This window comes from Xenopus tropicalis, chromosome 1, assembly GCF_000004195.4.
Source record: "Xenopus tropicalis strain Nigerian chromosome 1, UCB_Xtro_10.0, whole genome shotgun sequence".
NCBI classification, from domain to species: domain Eukaryota; kingdom Metazoa; phylum Chordata; class Amphibia; order Anura; family Pipidae; genus Xenopus; species Xenopus tropicalis.
Genome location: NC_030677.2, coordinates 54763383 through 54784643, shown reverse-complemented (window position 1 = coordinate 54784643; position 21261 = coordinate 54763383). Strand labels below are relative to the sequence as shown.

The following is a 21261-nucleotide window of genomic DNA, read 5'->3' as shown; positions in this document are numbered from 1 at the left end:
ACTTGATCACATTGTAATTGTGTGTAAAATTGTTCTGAAGATGGCTTGAGTCTAAGCCGAAACGTTGAATTAAACACCATTCTTTTGCTTCATACAAGTCCTGTGAGTGCGGTTTGTTTGTGCTTACTAATTATGTTATGTTAACCATGCACCCAGGCAGTACCTGGAGTTCTCTGTGTGCACCATATATAAATGATATACCTGCTGGTAGAAGAACTGGAATGTATAAATATATGAATTCTGACATCAAGCCAGATGTCCCCGTGTGATCTTCTGACTGTTCTCCTTCATCATTCTGAAGATAAAATGCCCACATTCTCCTGCAGTTACCAGACATAAATAAACACAAGCCACAAGTGACTTAAACATTATTTCTTTGTATATTTTTTTTGCATATTATTATAAAAAAAAGATATATACAAATTCTTTATTTTGGCTTAAATGAAAGTTGAACTGAAAACACTGAATTAGGACAATTGCCTTGAAATAGTATTTTGTCAAAACAGAAAGTATTTATATAATCCATAAATAACTTTATCATTCTGTAAGTTGAATGCAATGTATGTATAAAATATAAAACAATACTATCAGTAAATTTCAATAAACATAACATTTACAGCCTATAGTATTTGGTACCAAACATTATATAGTATAGTTGTACTTTGGGAGAGGGCTCGACTGCTCTTTGTTTGGTTTCCTTTTGGTTTTGAAATGATAAAGCTAGGGATTAAATGAAGCACCAAATATGGCACATGGCATTAGAAATAGTGTACTATTCCCCTTGTGAAAAATAGAAAACAACTGTATGTAGGAAACTAGATTTCTATGACAAAAGACGGATTAGATATGGTCCTAATAAACCACAATTTTGTCTGTCAGTTTTGTTTCACTATGTAAACATATAGAATTTATAAAATATAATAATATACAATCTAAATTAGCTGCACTGTGAAAAGCATAGAAACAAAAGTTTGTGGGTTCATTTGCTTTTAGGATTCCATCTGCAGAAGTCTGATCTGATTCCTGATTGGTTGTTATGGGTAACTGTTAATTAACAATCCCTGAATAGGTGCCTTTAATTTGACCCATCCTGAGGATACTGTTAGGTCATGTTTAAGTGGGCTGGCTGAGCATCTGCCCAACTTGTAGAAATCACAAGATTCATATATTTATATATTTGCATCTCTAACCTTCCAAAAATACAGATTGCCCTGTCCTTTCACTTAGAGCAATAAGAAATAACTCTTGGGTTAATAAAATGTAAGGTCATTTTATCTCTTCATTCATTCATGCAATGCGACTGGAGTTATTTTTATTGGGTAATGATGTGGGAGATATTGGCAGCTAATATTGTATAACTTCTTGATCCATCAAGCTTAAACAAGTGAAATCATGGAAATGATTTGATATTCATTTTTATTTTTTCATTTGTTTAAAAATGCTAATGTGCATGCTCACTCACTCAAGATAGATTTGTAATTCTAGAAGTAACAAAGGCAGAAAGGACACTTACTGCAGCTTTAGTGAATGGAGACTACAGTGTTCTTTCTGTTGCTGTCATCTTACCAGATCACAATAATGAGTTCAATGCTTCAACTACATAGGCCGTTCTAACCTTGGTATAAATGAAATTTTGCAGCTCAGGCCTCTTTCAGAGAACACTGAATATGGAAGGTGCCAATAGGATTTAAGGGACTGATGTTTGGTGCAGCCCTAGTAAAAGAGAATTGCTATGAGAATCATAATATTTATTTAGATATAGGCCATACATGTGTCCTTATTTTGCACCTATTAATGGAATGGCATGTAAAAATGAGGCCAGATATAACCAACTCTATATATAGGGTTTTTATTAGGTTTTCAATATTTCCTTTTTTATAGCCCAGTACCAACAGCATCTTGAGCTATTTGTGAGCAAATCAATCCTTGGTATCCCTGCCTGGTTAAGTTGGCAAGCCTTATTCAGCTGCTGACAATCTGGCCACAGGTACTTAGTGTTATCCATCATTCTGCCTAAAAAATCCACAGTTCTGAACTCATTAATTGCCCATTATTGGTCAAGCTTGCTTGTTCCTAGGTGCTCTGCTTCCCATTGCTGTTTCCTGCTTCCCTGGTCCTGTCCACTATGTTGGTTCCTGGTTTTGACCCTGGCTTGTTCCTGACTTTGGGTTTGTCGAACACTTCTATGGCTTTTATCTGGTACTGACCTGTCTGACTATGTCCAGCTCTTTCCTTACTAGCTCCATCCCTGCAGTATATGTTTGTCTCCCTTGCTTTTCCCTGTGGGGACTGAATTCATATGTAGTAAGACCTGGCGGCACCTGAGTAGCTGAGAGCCAGGCCCACAGCCAAAGAGGGTTGTTATAGGCAGAAAAGCACAGCAAGATAGGAATTCAGGTATTCCAGGTATGGGTGTGCCGTATGGGACAATATGACTGGAAAAGTGCCTTCCTTAGGCACTTTCCTACTGGAAGGAAGGTGATTTCCTCAGTTCTAAACTTAACTGGAAGGCATCTGTGCAGTTCATAAATGAATAGGATGATTTATTATGAATAGTTTATGACATTTAAATTCCTGTTATAGTATATGCTCGTCTATTGACTGTTCCTAATGTGCATCTGGGCAACAATTTATAGCATATTTCATATGGCAACAATAGTGCAGCATGATGAGAAATCTCTCTGGCTATTTAAGGAAGGCACTTTTAGAACCTACAGCACCTATACAATATTGACAATAAATAGCCATATGAAATCAAATAGTTAGAAGTTTAGTAGTTAATAAAAACTGGGAAGTTGTATACTAAATTAAATTTGAACCTAAATATAATACATGAATATGCTGAGGTCTTAATCTGTAAAAATGAGCTTACTGCTGTCAACATTTTCTTATATGTACATTTGGAAAGTAAATGTACAAAGAGAGAAGGAATATGTGTGCAGTTCATTACAACAAGAATAAAAAAGATTGAGACATTTTCTTAAGATAACATTTTGTTGACCTAACACTCCATTGACTTACTGTCTGATTTAGAAAGTTTCAGTGTTACAAGCAGAATGTCAATATTTCCTTGTTATCTGTAGCAAACAGAATGGGTTACATAGGATATGCTTTATTTGGTCCATATAAGTGCTAATTGGCCATAAATTCCTTAAGGTTTACACTTGAAACTCTTGTTGTATTAATAGTTCTTCTGACAGGCTGGGCATAGAAGTTCCAGAAACACCAGTACCTGACAGCACAGGAGAGGTTGAAGGAGTATGTACTGTGAGCATGGATAGAGAAGGAGAAAATGTTGGGCTCATGGGTGAAGGCTGACATGCAAGATTAGTGAAAAAAGGAGAACGTGGGTATTTTAAAAATGTTTGTCCAGACATTATAGTTGGCATTCGTGGGGGCACAGCCCTTATACCTGGCTGTGCTACAGATGTAATTAAAGGAGGTGGAAATATAAAAGGTTTTTTCTGTTTTGGTAAGCCATGCCTGTGCATCTTCTCATCCTTTAACTTTCCAATATCGCAGAACACTGAAGAAAGAGCCTGAAATCTTGGTTCCCAGCTCAGCAAATAGTCCCAATTATAACTTCCTCTTAGATCCTCGTCAGATGCCACCAGTGATGCAAGAGACCCATATCTTGATTCATGTGGTGTTGGAACAAATATGTAGTCCATCCTGTTATGCAAAGGCGTATCTTTACTTTTTTTTAGAGGACTGTGATTGGTGTGTGGCAGTTCCTTGTCATGAATATTATTTGAATTACATTCATCTTTACCATGTCTAAGAATGACTATACTCTCTGTGCTTTCTGTCCTCAACACCAGGTCAGTTTCATCAGACTCACAAGACAGCAAATCAGAGTCTCTAGGGATTCCAGAGTCTGGCACCCGAGAGGCTCTATCACTCAGAACGGATCCAGATTCTTTCCTAATAGGATATTCATTGATCATTTTGATTTCTTCATCTTCAGCAGTTTCTCCTTCTGTTGAGCCATGTCCACTAGAGTCTGAATTCCTGCATTTAGGCCCTGTATCTTTCTTTTCTCTTATATCAACTAAACCCAGCCACTCAGGGGTATCTGGAGAAATGCTAGTTTTGATATGATCATATTTTGGACATTCTTTACTTTTGCAGTCTTTTCCGTTTGAATCAGGTGCTGGAATGGCAAGATCCTTAATCCCACAAGGATTTACAACTTCTTTCTTCTTATGTCTCAGGATAATACCAATAAGACTTATAGCCAAAAGCAAGAAAACCACAAAAGAAATGCTGAAAGTGATGGAAAGTATGTTTGCCGACATAACGGGGTAATCTTCAAGCGCTGAAGAAATGTTAACTCTCACAGTACACATTGCTGACTTAGAATCAAATTTTGGACTATGCGCTTTTACATGGAACTCAATAAATTCATCATTCTTCCTTGTATTACTTCTTTTCTTATGGACAGTCCTTGTTAAGTATATCATCCCACTTGTCATATTAATGGAAAAAAACTGAGACGGTTTCTCAAGAAAATAATGCACTACTCCATCAAGTCCTTCATCATTATCTAAGGCCCCTACTTTGCCAATTTCCTGTCCTCCTATGTTCTCTTCTGGCAAGTCAAATAAATATTGGTTTTGATAAAAAACTGGCTGAAACTCATCTTCTCCCTCAATGTCTATATAAACTAAAACACAAGCAGAGGACTCACTTCTGTCTTTCACCTGCACTACAAGGCAGTGTCTTTCCTGCATTTCATAATCAATTCTGTGCTTAGTATAAATATCTCCAGTTAATGAATCAATTAAAAAAGTAGCTGGGTGCTGTTGGTCATTAAAGCAGGATGACTGAATGGAGAAGCTCAGGATACCATACTGTCCAGAATCCAAGTCAATGGCATTAACTGAACATACAGGTGAAAAGAATGGCACGTTTTCATAGATATTGCAGCTTTGGCTCTGGAAAAGGAACTTTGGTGCAAAGTCATTCTCATCCAGTACAGTGATGGACAGTAAGGCAAACGCCACATTTCTTTTGCTTCCATGCCCATCCCTAGCTTGTAAAGTCAGTGAATATTTCATGGTTTCTTCATAATCCAGAGGCTGCACCAGTGTAACAGTACCATTTTGTGCATCAATCGTGAAAACATTTTCATCATTTCCAGACACAATACTATATGTAATATCTGCATTTTCTCCTGTATCAGAGTCAGTTGCTGAAATGATAATTATTGTACTTTTTAATGGATAGTGCTCTCTCACACTTACATGGTATTCAGAATTGCTGAACAGCGGGGGGTTGTCATTTGAATCCAGGATATTTATTATAATGGTTGCACTAGAATTTAGTGGAGGAAACCCTTGATTCGACACAAATATGTCTAACCTATGTGCAGAGGCAACTTCAAAATCCAAAGGCTGATTTATTATAAGTTTTCCAGTTACTATAAAAGGAATATGGGAGAGTACTTCACTGCTCTCCAAATAGAACAGGTTATGGGCATTGCCACCAATAATAGAAAAGTCAATGAGTGCATTTTTAGGTGACCAATCCAAATCCATTGCTGTTAATGTGAGAACTGTATCCCCTACTAAGGCATCTTCACTGACATTGACATAGTAAATGTCTTCAGAAAATGTTGGGGCATAATTGTTGACATCAAGTATAGTAACTGAAAGCATTGCAGTGGAAGTTAATGGTGGGCTGCCATTATCCATGGCCACGATCAAAATTTGAATCTCTGTACTTTTATTCTCTTTTCCCAAAGGCATATCTGTGTATACCGAGCCTGAAACGCATAGAAAGAAAATTATTTTACAGATTGGGAAAGTAAAATAATCAAACATTAAAAAAAGAGCTAAAACAATATCTAGTAGAATTAAGTCTAAAACAACTGGACTTTTCTGAGTTTTTCTTGAAAACGTTTCATTAATCATCCTAGTGGCTTCTTCAGTTTATATGACTGGTAGGGAATGTCGCTAAAACAATGAACAGTAAACTTACTAAATAAGATCACCAACTTAATGGATCTTTGTACAATTAGTCCACCCAATTGTTGGGTCAAATCAGGATGTTCTGACAGATTGGGCTCTGTGCCACTTATCAGATTACATGGGGACCAGTTCAGAGCTGCCAATTAAGCACTATCCAGTGCAATACAGCCCTTAATCCAATGGAATTTTACAGCTTTTCCAGTCATTATGTGACTAGGATGTGATCAGCTATCTCTCTAGGATGCCACTGTTTTGGCTCCATACACAGCCACTGTACAGTCAGCTCTATACTACCATAGTGAAGATATATTATATGATTAGCAACTTTATATATTTAATATACAGCACATATGCTGTAGCTTCAGCAGTTGTGACGATAGGCCCTAATTGCAAAGGCTTACTTACACTAGTGGAAGGTTTACAAATGTGGGTTTAAAGTCAAATTCAGTGATATTGTTCATGGGCTGTAGTTAGTAATCATAATTAGCTGCAATATATTGCTTGTGTATTGCCCTGGACATTTAAATACACAAATTGAATCTAAAATAGCAAACCATCAACCATATTTTTGGAACAGAGCCAATGCATTAAAATACAACATACATGTAAGACAATAATATAGTACTTAATGTAATGTTAGGGACATTCACTGATGACAGGTATGTTCTAAAAGGAACACATGAGTCAAGATCTGGACTGGGATTCAAAATAGGCCTTGGTATTATACAGGTCCCAAAGGGCCTACAGCAGTGTAATAAATAGTGACTGTCTATGGCATCTTACAGCAGCCCCTCTGGCTGTCAGTCTGGACCAGCCTAAGACTGCCATTGGTGTCACCTGAAAGACAACCCAAGACAGGTGAGCTAGGATGGCAAATATACAGGTATATTACATAGTACAGAATGGTGCGTTGAAGCTTTATGTTATACATTTCATTCTGTGTGGCTGAATGTTTCCCAGGAATGTTTTCCCTTATTACATAGTTAGTTACATAGTTACATAGGGTTGAAAAAAGACCTGTGTCCATCAAGTTCAACCCATCCAAGTAAACCCAGCACACCTAACCCACACCTACCAATATATACTCACATACATAAACTATAAATACAACCACTAGTACTAACTGTAGATATTAGTATCACAATAGCCTTGGATATTCTGATTGATCAAGAACTCATCCAGGCCCCTCTTAAAGGCATTAACAGAATCTGCCATTACCACATCACTAGGAAGGGCATTCCATAACCTCACTGCCCTCACCGTGAAAAACCACCTACGCTGCTTCAAATGGAAGCTCCGTTCCTCTAATCTAAAGGGGTGACCTCTGGTGCGTTGATTGTTTTTATGGGAAAAAAGAACATCCCCCAACTGCCTATAATCCCCTCTAATGTACTTGTACAGAGTAATCATGTCCCCTCGCAAGCGCCTCTTTTCCAGAGAAAACAACCCCAACCTCGACAGTCTAACCTCATAGTTTAAATCTTCCATCCCCTTAACCAGTTTAGTTGCACGTCTCTGCACTCTCTCCAGCTCATTAATATCCTTCTTAAGGACTGGAGCCCAAAACTGCACTGCATACTCAAGGTGAGGCCTTACCAGGGACCTATAAAGGGGCAAAATTATGTTCTCATCCCTTGAGTCAATGCCCTTTTTTATACAAGACAGCACTTTATTTGCTTTAGTAGCCACAGAATGACACTGCCTGGAATTAGACAACTTGTTATCAACAAAAACCCCTAGATCCTTCTCCATTAAGGATACCCCCAACACACTACCATTCAGTAGATAGTTTGCGTTTATATTATTTCTACCAAAGTGCATAACTTTGCACTTATCAACATTGAACCTCATTTTCCAGTTTGCTGCCCAGTTATCTAATTTTGTCAAATCGCTCTGCAAAGCGGCAGCATCCTGCATGGAACTTATAGTTTTGCACAATTTAGTGTCATCAGCAAAAATAGAAACAATACTGTCTATGCCCACCTCCAGGTCATTAATAAACAAGTTAAACAGCAAAGGCCCAAGGACTGACCCCTGCGGTACTCCACTAACCACACTGGTCCAATTAGAAAATGTTCCATTTACAACCACTCTTTGTACTCTATCCTTCAGCCAGTTCTCTATCCAATTACAAATATTATGTTCTAGGCCAATATTCCTTAATTTGATCATTAACCTTCTGTGAGGTACTGTATCAAACGCTTTAGCAAAGTCCAAGTAGATGACATCAACTGCCATTCCAGCATCAAGGTTCCTACTCACCTCCTCATAAAAGGCAACTAAATTAGTCTGGCAAGATCTGTTACGCATAAAACCATGCTGGCACAAACTAATAGTATTGTGAACTGCAATGTATTCAAGTACCCTATCCCTTATTACCCCTTCCAAAAGTTTTCCTACTACTGATGTCAGACTAACAGGCCTATAGTTTTCAGGCTGAGAACGGGATCCCTTTTTAAATAACGGCACCACATTAGCAATCCGCCAGTCTCTTGGCACCATGCCAGACCTCAATGAATCCTGAAAAATTAAGTGAAGAGGTTTGGCAATCACAGCGCTCAGCTCATTTAATACCCTGGGATGAATCCCATCCGGCCCTGGACCTTTGTTTACCTTTACATGTTCAAGTCTCTTTTGAATTTCCTCCCGAGTGACCCATGCGTCAGTAGCTAAATTACTAGAACTGGGCATATTACAAGGGAAGCCTTCATTATCTGGCTCCTCAGATGTATAGACAGATGAAAAATAAGAGTTCAAAATTTCAGCTTTTTCCCCGTTTTCATCAACCAACGTACCCCCCCGTGATAATAAAGTTCCCACCCCTTCTTGCTTCATTTTTTTACTATTCACATAATTAAAAAATAATTTTGGATTCTTTTTACTCCTAGCAGCAATATCCCTTTCCATCTCTATTTTAGCTTGCCTGATAGCTTTTTTGCATGCTTTATTTGCTTCCTTGTACCTGATGAAAGTTTCTGCTGTCCCAGCTAACTTGAATGCCCTAAAAGCACGTTTTTTCTTACCAACCTCGACAATAACACTTTTATTCAGCCATAAAGGTTTTGCTTTGCGATGCCTCTCCTTGCTTACTAGGGGGATATACTGTTGCGTATACCTACAAAGCAATGTTTTAAAGATGTTCCATTTTCCTTCTGTGTCTAACCCCATGAAAAGCCTTTCCCAGTTGACACATTGCAGAGATGCCCTTATACTGGCAAAGTCTGCACGTCTAAAATTGAGTGTTTTAGTTACTCCCTTATAGCGCTGTCTCTGCAGCATTATCTCAAAGGAGACCATGTTGTGATCACTGTTCCCCAAATGCTCACCCACACAAATGTTAGAGATAAGTTCATTATTATTAGAAATCACCAGGTCCAAAATAGCGTCATTCCTAGTGGGTTCTTGAACTGCCTGAAATAAAAAGTTGTCATTTAGCATATTTACAAACCTACTAGCTTTTTCTGACTTAGCCACCCCATTACTCCAGTCAATGTCCGGATAATTAAAGTCCCCCATAACAACAACTTGACCCAGTTTTGAAGCCTCCTCCATTTGCAACAATAGCTGGGCCTCATCCCCCTCATCTATACGGGGTGGTTTATAACATACACCAATGATCATTTTCTTTGTGACCTTCAGCCCTACTGAAATTTCTACCCAAAGAGATTCGACGTTTTCATTGGTAATATCTTTATTACATGGCTTTAAGTCTGACTTTACGTAAAGACAAACCCCTCCACCCTTTTTAATCTCTCTGTCCCTCCTAAAAAGTGTATACCCATTTAAATTCACAGCCCAGTCGCATTTATCATCCCACCAGGTCTCAGTGATACCTATTAAATCATAATTTTCAATACATGCAATAGCTTGCAGCTCCCCTAATTTACCCGACAAGCTACGCGCATTAGCCAGCATGCAGCGGAGATTATTACTTCTCCCTCTGATGTTTACATTAGCTAAGGGAGAATTAGAGCTAAGGCAATTATGAGACTGCTTTCCTTGTAACGGAAGCTCCTTATCTGATAAACTATCAGATACTATCAGACTTACAATAAGGAACCATTTCTGCAAAACTGGCTTATCTCTGAGTTATATAAAATAAGGTTCCAGTAGATAAAACTACCAACAGTAACGTGCAAACTTATATTTCTTCATCAAAGATTAACAACATATTGGCCAAAAAATATAAGCCGTTGCCTGGAGATACAGTATTATCTAAATGGAGTAGCACTGCAAACTCTTGTGAAATCTTTGATTGGCTGTGTAGGTGAGGCAATATACAGGAGTTGGTGTGATAGTTTATGTCCCATTGCCCACTACATACTACAAACCTATATTTGACTTTAATGCAATGGGTCAGCATTGTATCGAATAGATGCCTGCAGTAAAATAAGACTAAATAAAATCAATAAAGACAGGCAGTCTGACTGCAATGGTATTGGAAACAGTAGTCTGGATGAGTTCTAATATAACATGCTTTCTATAACTCGTTAATTTTAGGAGAAAGCCAATAAATATATTTGCATAATTAGGCTTTAGTACGCATAAAAACAGTAGTGCTAGTTTTCAAAAACAGTTCTCTAAGTACAAATTAAAATTAGACACACATTTCCTCTAAAAATACCATATGTCCAACATGTTAGCTCATTGTTCCAAGGAACAATATGTATTGAAGGGAATGTTCTGTTACATGGGGGAACAAGTCAATTGTCTTTCTGACCTGTGGTTAAGACAGCATACATGACATTTGGATTATCAAGCTTGGCCACATTTTAATAGCCAATAATGGCCCATTTTCCAATCTATCATCTACTATTATTTTACCTATTTAACAATGTATTATTTATTATACTGTATTTTATTATATTTGATATTCTAAGAAATAATTTAAAACACTGCAATTTAACACCTGCATTAGATAATCAGCCCCTATATGTTTTGCTGCTAAAATTCCTGCTCTAACCCTGATGCGCTAAGGAAGCACTAGAAACATATTTACTAAAAGATATTACAGAATTGACTAATGCATTTTACATTGATTTTCAAACCTGAGGGGAAAGCACCTGCGACTAAAGGTTGCTAAACACTAGCCAGCCTTTATCACTGTCCTATTATCCTCGGCTAGATCGAATGCCCTACCCACCTGTTTGAAGGGCATATCTATCTATCTATCTATCTCTTTCTCTCTCTCTATCTATCTCTATATTTATCTCTGTGAACACCTGTAATGCATATTTTTCCCCCTGAGTGCCCAGAAGTGGTATGTGTTCCCCCACAGTGGTTGGGTTACTAGTTTTTGCATCCACTTCCAAAGTGGCGAGGTGAACCACATGATCAAATGTGCAAATCATAGCTGCAGACAGAACTGTTGATGTATTTTCTGCATATGGTTAATCACCATGTCATAGCTGAGTAGCTGAAAAGGATGGAAACATGTATGGGACAGCTAAGCCACCTTTATTTTGGGACCTGCTGTGAGTCAAATATAAATTTGAGCAAAAGATCAGTTTAGCTATTTTTTTCTGCCAAAATAATGCCAAATACTTTAAACTGGCGAGTGAAGATTGGCTAAACGCTCCTTAGCAATCACAAAGAAGCCAATAGACAGGGAACAACCACACCTCATTCCCCTTTACAATCAAAATTGTTCTAATTATTGTTACTTATAACTCTTGCTGTGAGTTAAGATTAGAAAAACTTTACCCAATTTATAAAATGGGGTCTAAATTATTTTTATGATAGGACTTCCAGGACATAAGATGGTTTTGCTTCCAATTTGAATTCCTGCAGCTTTGTTCCCATCAAGGACAAGCTACTGTTGTATTATTACAGAGAAAAAGAAAATTAAAATTCTTTACTTAATATGGAGTGTATGGGAGGTGGCCATCCCATATTTTGAAACTTTCTGGATAACGGACTCCAAGAGTGTGAAAGTGGCTGGCAAACCATGATATTTTAATGCTGAGATCTTTTCACAGGAAATATATTTGTCCTGGACACACATAATATATGGGATACAATTTTTTAACATAGTCAGACACAAATGCTGTTTTACATTTAATTACACTTAATTACTGGACTATTATTTTTAGATTTTACCATTATAAGGTTACCAGTACAGTTTGCTTAGCGAACACACTGTATGTTAACAATTTATCAACAAAAATGTATAATTCACATATGTTGGTGTCAGTATTTTTTACCTCCCCTTTAGGTCTGGGAAATGGGTGGAACATTACCAGAATTAGTACACTGAAATCTAAATAAGTAACTTACCACTTGTTGTGTTAATAACAAATCCTTTTAAGGGTGAAATGATCTTGTAAGTAATGGGGCCATAGATCTCAGAATCCTGGTCTGTAGCTGATACAGTTGTAATAAATGTGTTTGATTCAGTCAGTTCAGGCAATGCAACCTTCAAGCAAAGGAACATCATGAAAAATATACAAGTCTACTACATTTATAAATATATTACAAAAAAACTTTTATTTGAGTTTATCATTCGATGGAGAAACAAATGAAGTATTTTTGAATAGAAGTTGCCATATGTTTTGCTCTTATTAAGGAAAGTCAGTATAGATAGCAACAGTAATACCACTTGCAGACAATGTAAATATGATTACCTTCAGAAAGGGATATAAAATATATATATATTTATAAATATATACATTTTTTAGGCACAGAGATCACTTGTGTTTTAGATTTGACCTTCTAGTTTTGGAACTGGGAGAGAAAGTTCCAAAAGTCAAGCGGAATCGACATATAAAGCAAATAAAGAATTAAACATAGTTAAAGTGCCCATACAGTTCATTGCGCCAAAATGAATAGTCTATTTGAAAGGATTATTGCATGTTTGCCCGTTTGTGAGAGGTACAGTGTAAAACTGGTATAGTGTTTCATACATCACACTGCAATCAAGGCTGAGACAACATTACAGATACATCTGACTGCTCTCCTGCATCTTGCTGTTTAAGGAAATGTCCCAGTGGCAAGCTTTTTTAGCAAGCCAAAAGAAATATCAATTAAGATTTAATTTAGAATGCTTCGCTATTATTTTACAGCTTCGGAATTTGGTTAAAAAATAAATAGACCATTTGAAAAGTCCATTATTTTCTTTGTGTAGGACAAAAATTATGCTTCATTAAAATATGTTGTTGCACAAGGGAAACTCTGGGTTCAATTAAAGAGGAATCAGATGAATATTTAAATCCATGTGTAGAAATGCCTGTGCATAAACCATTTGTCAAACTCTGTGGTTCCTATGAGTCAGCACATTTTGATCTGCAGCCCAATTATGACACAGTTAGTCAAAGTCTAAAATGACATACATTTTAACAAGCAGTATTGATGTCTGTTAGACTCAAATTGGCCTCTAGAGTAAAATTAAAGACACTGCTGTGATGCATTTTAAATGGTGAGCAGACATGCTACATTATCATGAGCCAAGATTGTTATTTTTCTGTCCTCAGATCTAAATACTTCCTCCTCTTCCAGGGGGCTCATTACATACTATACACAGGCCTCAGAGGTGTCAAACAGGTCAAGAATTAGCTACAAAATCTTGTAATTTGAAAAGACTTTTACCTATTAATTGTATAAAAGGTTTCATTGCTCTAAAATCCCAGAAGCTTCAGACTCAGTCTAGGGTGTCCATGTATGTTGGCAGCTTTAGCAAATAACTGAGACATTCAGTTTATTCTGCACCATCAGAAGGTGTCACATGGAATGTTTTGAGAGGTAGTCAGATTCACTTTGCATTGCGTTAGACAGGCAGCAAGGTTAAATTCAGCTTTAAAGACCCAAGTGAGGCAGTTAATATGTTTATCCTCACTTTGGGGGAGGAAATATCTCTCATCTAATGAAATCTAATAAATAGAAGTACAGTGTATAAGTCGTAAAGAGGCCAGGAGCACTGAAGAACTGGTTTCTGGCAGTCAGACACAAATGACAGTGAATCATCATAGAACAAACCATACCAAAAAACCATGCCAGTGCTAGATGCATCTTCCATATCCAGGTTCTGTACACTCTAGTTTATCCCTCAACACCCCAAGTTCCCTATCCTTACATTGTCAGAAGTTCGCTTACCCTAGTCAGCTACTCCATCCAGTCTCAACCTGTAAACACAACTCCTACACCACCCAAAGACTATCTACCATATTCTGTAGGAAGAGGGTCTCTAGCCTACCTAGACCTTACTAGAATTCTGGAATTCTGCCATACCATGTTATCTGCAGTAGCTTCTGTAAAGTTAAAGACTTGATAGTGGAGTCTCCCTGACCATGCACAGGAATAGTTAAGTTGAATGACAAGTTTCCCAGAGGTAGACCTAATTCAATACAATTACATGAGAAATAACACATCTCTCAGATGGAAGATACTCTCCTAATAGAGCAACTATCATAGTGATATTAGCAGGTTGATCCAAATTTCACTATTATTAGTGGTAACAAAAATCACTAATACCTTCGATATGTCATTTCTCTATGGCGCCTATTGGGCTTGCACCCTTGTGGCGTCACTGAATATAGAACCATTTGTTCAGCTTCTTCATAAAACACTTTGTCTCGTATACCTTATATTCAGTATAACAAGATACATAAATAAGGCATGTAAGATGCAAAGGAGTTAGATAGTTACACCCATATGTATATGTAATAAAAGTTCTTGTCACAAGAATTGGCCATTTTTATTGTTACGTTTATTCCCTTTTGCTCGTGCATTAAACATTTACCTTATATATATTCTGAGTAAATACAGGAGGATTGTCATTCACATCCAGAACCTTAATAATAAGCTCTGCCTCTGTATGATATACTGAATCGGAGGCTTGGATCCTTAGACAGTGCTGAGATGATTCTTCGTAATCCAATGACTCAGTTAGTGTTATAATTCCAGAATATCTATCAATGGCAAATTTCAAACCAGGATTTCCATTTTCTGTAAAAGTATATGACAAGTCTGGCCTTAAGTCCACATCATTTGCAGAAATACTTCCAATGCTGTATCCAGGAGCAGCATCTGAAATGAAAAATAGTTCTAAGAATAATTTTGGAGAAAAGAAGTAGCAGCAGCTTCAAGATTTTTTATTAATGCAATGATTTATAAAATTATGTTTTAATTTCCATCCTGGCCTTTGCCTTCTGTATCCAAGGTTGACTGGAACAGGCAGCACTAGCATTGTTAAAAGGGGAACAGCAAATGGATAGATGGGTAGAATAAGAGCAGGTGAATACATATTTCAGCAGTTTTTGTAAATTAACTAAAAATAAATTGTATATTCCCATCATGCAACACAGCATGGGTTCTAGGGGTGAGTAAAGGTAAGTAGTAAGGTGTGGAGATATTGCAGGTATGATAATCTATTGAATGTGGTGCAGTCTAAATAAGAGGAAAACTAAGTTGTATTGTCAAAAGTAGAGATGGAGGAGATATACCACTAAATATTTTAGCTTATTTTGAGACATTTTGAAAGAGCAAACCAAATATCTATAAAGATAAATATCTAGGATAGCTTGAGACATACTACTGTCCCTGTACATTATTATTATAGTAATAGCAAGTAATAGCATTTCTGTCCATACTGAATGTCAGTTTTTCTTGCATTACACATTTATGAAAGTTTACCTTCTGCAATCAACACAGTATTCATAGGGGGAATTGTGGGCGCATTGTCATTGATATCCAGAATCAATACTGTAACTACGCTTGTTGAAGAGCAACTGGGAGAACCTCGATCAGTTGCCTGAACAGTCAACCTGCAATGAACACATTATGATCAATAACGCACAGATACAGTTAAAATGTTTGTTGGTGAAACCAAAGCATTGAAAAGTCAGTAAAATGGAAATTTAATACAGACATTCCAAAATATGGTGTATGGCTCAGCTGAATTCATTTGTGAACTTCTTCAAATTCTCTATTTCATGTTACATATTTTAAAATGATTATACCGGTAGAAGGATTCTACATCTTAAGTGAGTGCTGGCGTACTTACCATGGAAAGGTATCAGTATAATTTACTGATATTCAGAGTCTTGTGCCTAAATTTGGCCTAATTCAACTTAAACATTCATTGCTAGACCAGTGAAGGTATAGTCACATATTGTATGGTTATTAAATGTCCAGTTAAATTCAAGCTATGATTGGCTATAAAAGTAAATACTTACATGTGGTAGCTAGTAGTGGTTCTATTTAGATGACAGGCCACCAATATTAACAAATGCCTTCTTTGCATTATTTTGCGCACCGGGAAGTTATGTTTCACGCCTATTTATCAAGGTCCTTCCCTGTATTAAAGTAGTGTCTTATAGAGACATGCACCAGGAATGTAGCTGGTTTAAAATGAAAAGTGCAGCTCTAACAATATCTTGGTGGATTGGACAGGGCTTTGTTCAGTTCAGAACTCTGCTAGAACTCAGTTTGATCAGGTACATATTAAATGACCCTGGCACTTGAAATAAGTATGCATCATTTAAAAGTACTCAAAAAACTGTATATATGTTATGTTAATCATTTCCCTGATAATTACTTCTAAGAACAGCTTGGAAAAAAATAAAAATAAACAAAGACAGCACAGGAGCAGCTGGCCAAGTCGGTAGCTGGAGCCTATTGCAGCTTCAAGGGTGGTCTGAAATGACTTATATCTTGCTATTAGCTGCAAGAATTTAGCAGCAGCGTGTTGTGTCAAGCATTAGGCTTGGGAAGAGTTAAAGAAGATTCAGCATTCTTCTCAAGGAAACCTGCACACACTGTAACTGCTAAGAATCTTTTAAATGTTTTATGAGGACATCACCTAATTCAATGTTTGAGGGGAGCCACCTTCCTTCATGTGAAAAAATTGTCTATCAATGAGTTTGGCATTGCGTTCAATGTTTGCTCAATAAACTATACACCAGGGGTCTCAAACTCGCGGCCCGGGGGCCATCTGCGGCCCTCGGTACAATATTTTGTGGCCCGCACCAACGCCTTCTCAGAAGCAATGAATGGATCACGATTTTCATTGCGATTCAAGGGATAATGCAAGGCACAGCGGGCGGGAGCTGCTGATTGCGGAAATGACGTTATGCCATCATAACAGTTATTATGGGAAGACGTTCTGTGTGCACAATTAGCTGCTAAGGAGCTAATTGTGCACACAGAACGTCTTCCCATAATAACTGTTATGATGGCATAACGTCATTTCCGCAATCAGCAGCTCCCGCCTGCCGTGCCTTGCATTATCCCTTGAAAGCCAATTTTTTGTGAAATCCCTTATGCGGCCCAGCCTCATCCTGACTTTGCCTCCTGCGGCCCCCAGGTAAATTGAGTTTGAGCCCCCTGCTATACACAGTAACTGAACCTATGTAGGATTTATTATAAATAACCATTGTAGCAGGTAACAATTGTGATTTAGTGTAAATAAAAGAGAGGAAACTTTACCTTTAGGGTTTAACATGTGCAGTATGATTACAAATTTAATGGGATATGATTTTTTGAATTAAATGCTTGATAGGGAAGGACCCAAGAGTACTTATTGATAATAGACTGTAGACAGCTTCTGCCTCTCTTTGACATTTAGGGATACTGTTCTGTAATACTCTCTGTATAAAGCCTGCATATGCCCAGTCTAGAGGATGCAGAGTATTGGTTTCCAGAATTTATAAAGATATGATGGACCAAAAAGTCCCAAAATGGCAAGATGGATAGCCAAGCTAAAACAGTAAATGCAGGGTCTCCGTAACTAAGATTGGTTGGACAAGGCAAGATGGTTTGCATAGAGAAGAAGGAAACTAGCATTATGAGGGCATCCTCTTTGAGATTAGAAGAAAGGAGGTTTTATCTTAAAGTGCATTGACTGTGTAGTAAAAACCTATTGCCGCATAGAGAAAAAAGTGTTTTGCAGAAAAAAACACGACCCTTGACTTTAATGTATTGGAGTGAGAAAAAAAAGTTGTGTTCTTAAGAAAAAATTGCAAAGCGTAAAAAAATTTGTCACCTAAAAGTCACACTGTAGGAGTGAGAAAAAACGCTTGCTGACTGATGCATTTGGGGTGAGAAAAAGATCAGCACATGTAAGAAAAAATGGTCACGTGTAACGAAAAAAATTGTTGCCCATTGACTTCAATGCATTTCACCAATTTTTCGTTGTTCATCATTTCATCAGGGCAGATTCGCTCATCAGTACTTAGGAATAAATGTTTTTCCTTTAAATAAGGCATGATGCATTGTAAAGTAAGGGAGTGAGTATAATAGAAGAGGTTAATATATATACTGTAAATATAAAAGCGATTCAGTGCTGTCAAATTAATAGCACTTAATTTATATGTTTCTTGTACATAAGTTAAAACGAACACTATATTTATTATTGATTAAAGGATTTATTGATTAAAGGATTCTCTTAAAGAATAGTGTGCATGTAACATAAATTAAACAACTGTATTCCATTCCTTCTTCCAAAATTAAGAAAACATGTTGAATATATTTGTGTAATGGTATAAAATATGTACAAACCACCATATCCTGCATAACTACCTGACAATATCCCAAGGCAAGGAGTCGACATTTGGCTTCATTCTAACATTACACTCTATTGGATGGCACAGTATTGTATGTTCTTGTCTGACACACTTTTCTTATCCCTGTCATAGACTTTAAAATATGCATCCAGCTTCATACAGAGAGTATAAAAAAAGTCTGCATTCAAAAAACACAAGAACCTTTCTGTATTCCTCTTCCAAAAACAGATCATTCTTATGACTGATGAACTGTTGACACTAATGGTGCAAAATTCTGGTACTTAAACCTCAGCAGGGAAAAACAGATCATTCATGGATCCCAATAAACAAAAACTTGGAATACTATAACACCAAGGTTAGTCATTTTAGCTCATTCTTTAAGTCTGCAGCATTATGTGTTCAACCATTTTAGTTGGGATTTATTGGTTTAATGCTGTATGAACATGGAAAGAAGCCAGAAGGAAAAATCCAAACCTCCTCCTGTCCATGAGCACCATAATTAATGACTTGTTATTTCTAAGATAGCACTTCAAGATTTTAAACAGAGTTCAAAAAATAACAAATGTTAGAGAAATGCCTATAAAATGCTACTAATGGACTGCTGAACATCTTGAAAAGTGTTTTGTTTCCTCTGTAATGAATGTCTGCATTTCCCTTGCCATATTGCAGATATTATTCCATCATTTTTAAGCTTTCCTGTTGATTTGGTATAATTACCAAGGAATTTAGTTTTTTACTATTTGTCTAATTTCATTTTAAATATTTGTAAAATATCATTAGTTGTGTCAAATCTCTGGAAATGGCTTTCTTGTAATTGTCAGCAGCATAATTGGGTGTGCAAACAGCGTACATTCATTGTGAAATTCAGTGACCAGGGCAATCACCTCTCCAGTCTTCCCTTCGATATCCAACAGCTGGATGATGGCAACTTAACTTGAACAAGTCTCTATGGCGATTTCTGTGAGATCTCAGGAATGAGAACCTAATGAACCCGTGAGATGCTAATTTTGGATAGGATTTGAAAGCCTATAGAAAGCATAGTCAGCGCCACTATGGAGGTATTGTGTGTTTTTTGATGTGAGCATCAAGAGTGAACAAAGTGAGCAAACCTAGTAGGTGATAGATTCAGAGAGAATTTAGGTGCCTAGAGGGAAAGATACAGATGGAATAGAGAACCCCAGTATGTGAGGAAAACAAAACATAAATATTTACAGCCTTTACAGAGAGAGGGAGTATAGCACATTCTGTAACATCTACAGTCTGCTCAGGGAACCAAATATAATTCTGGGGGCATATGAGCTTCCAGTAAGGGACGTAGTATATAGAAAGTAATAGCTATACATGTACAGGGGCATCTGATTACAAAAAACAGAAATATCCCATATCCCATCCAGGGTCTTATTCTTGCCAGGGTCTTGCCAATTGCCACTTACTGTTACATTATTTTGCACTTTTGCTGGTTGTGTCCAGATGTAGCCTAGAGAATACAACACAGCAATATGTCCAGTACAGAGCACAAAGGTAAAGTTCCAGGTTGAGGCCTCTGACAAGGTATTGCAGGATAGTAAAAGGGTCATAGATGAAGTTCTAGGGTAAGACATCTTACTTTACAAGAGACTAAAGGGTCATAAACTCTCCCAGACAAGATACAATTTTAGAGTAAGGCATCTGATTTTACAGGGATTACAAGTCAGTAAAAGGGACATGGTTTTTCTCTTGTGTTCTTGATGATTACATTACTGAAAGAAGTTAAGGATTAGAAGACAATTAGTCCCATTCCAAGACTGATGCCAAGCTAAAGAAAGAATCCTCAACATGATTTGTAGGCAAAGCTTGGGAGGCCCATTGCATGGGGCAACATCATGCCTATATGTGATTTTTTCATAAAACATGTTTAGGTGATAGGGAAGAAGCCATTTTGTTTGTTTGTTTATTAATGATCCATGGAATGCACAACAATATCTAAATGAATATATATACAATCTGTATCATGTATTGGCATTAACTACAACAACACTTGCTACAATCCCTCCACAATTGCAACCACAAAGACTGCTTCTCAAATTTTTCAAATTATTTTATAACATGAACAGGATATAACATGACAACAACAAGAGGTCCTCTGCACTCACCCATTATCAATATATATATATAGGGCATTAAGCTACCAAGAAATACCAAGGATTGTTGTCACAAACCTGTAGGAGGATTTTATTTCCCGATCAAGAATTACATTAGTAGAAAGGATGCCATGTCTTGAATCGAGTACAAACGCATTGTTTTCATTACCACTTATTATAGAATAATCAATCTGCCCATTTATTCCACTGTCTCCATCTGCAGCAAAAACCTTGGGAGCAAGAAAATGTAGCATGTTGTTATTGGAAGTCATTACTATCAAATTATGTTTTAAGGTTTTAAAGCAACATCCTGGGCATAAAATAAATGAGAACATGTCAGCTGGCATTAGGGAACTATTAAAATGGCAAGTTCCAGTGTAGTATGGTTGTAGGACTTGACTTTATTTCATTTCCTATCATTACAGAGATTCAGTTAATTTTGTACAGCAATTTCAGAAGAACTCTGCACACTTTTCCCACAATTTACCATAAATGAATAGCCCATAATTCATATTTTTTTAAATTACTGTTCGCAGAATAAAATTTGTACATTAATGAAATAAGTAAAACAATAAATAAAATAAATAACTGTATAAAAAAAACTGCTTGGTGACATCTCATTGCATATCAGTATTGTTCATGTCTTTCTCCATCTCTTTACTATTTTCTTCC

General features: G+C 37.0%; 1 protein-coding gene across 1 annotated transcript in view; it reads right to left on the bottom strand.

Annotated features, from left to right (window-relative positions):
- Window positions 1-357: 357 nt before the first annotated feature.
- The window catches only part of dchs2 (dachsous cadherin-related 2), a 172217-nt gene continuing 151313 nt past the window's right edge, over window positions 358-21261 (bottom strand). Inside the window, exons 16-20 of the mRNA XM_012955977.3 lie at window positions 20668-20819; window positions 15600-15730; window positions 14707-14993; window positions 12249-12387; window positions 358-5767 (exon numbers count right to left, since the gene is read on the bottom strand). Coding sequence (XP_012811431.2) covers window positions 3159-5767; window positions 12249-12387; window positions 14707-14993; window positions 15600-15730; window positions 20668-20819 — 3318 coding nt within the window. The 3' untranslated portion in view covers window positions 358-3158. The remainder of the gene's footprint in view (window positions 5768-12248; window positions 12388-14706; window positions 14994-15599; window positions 15731-20667; window positions 20820-21261) is intronic.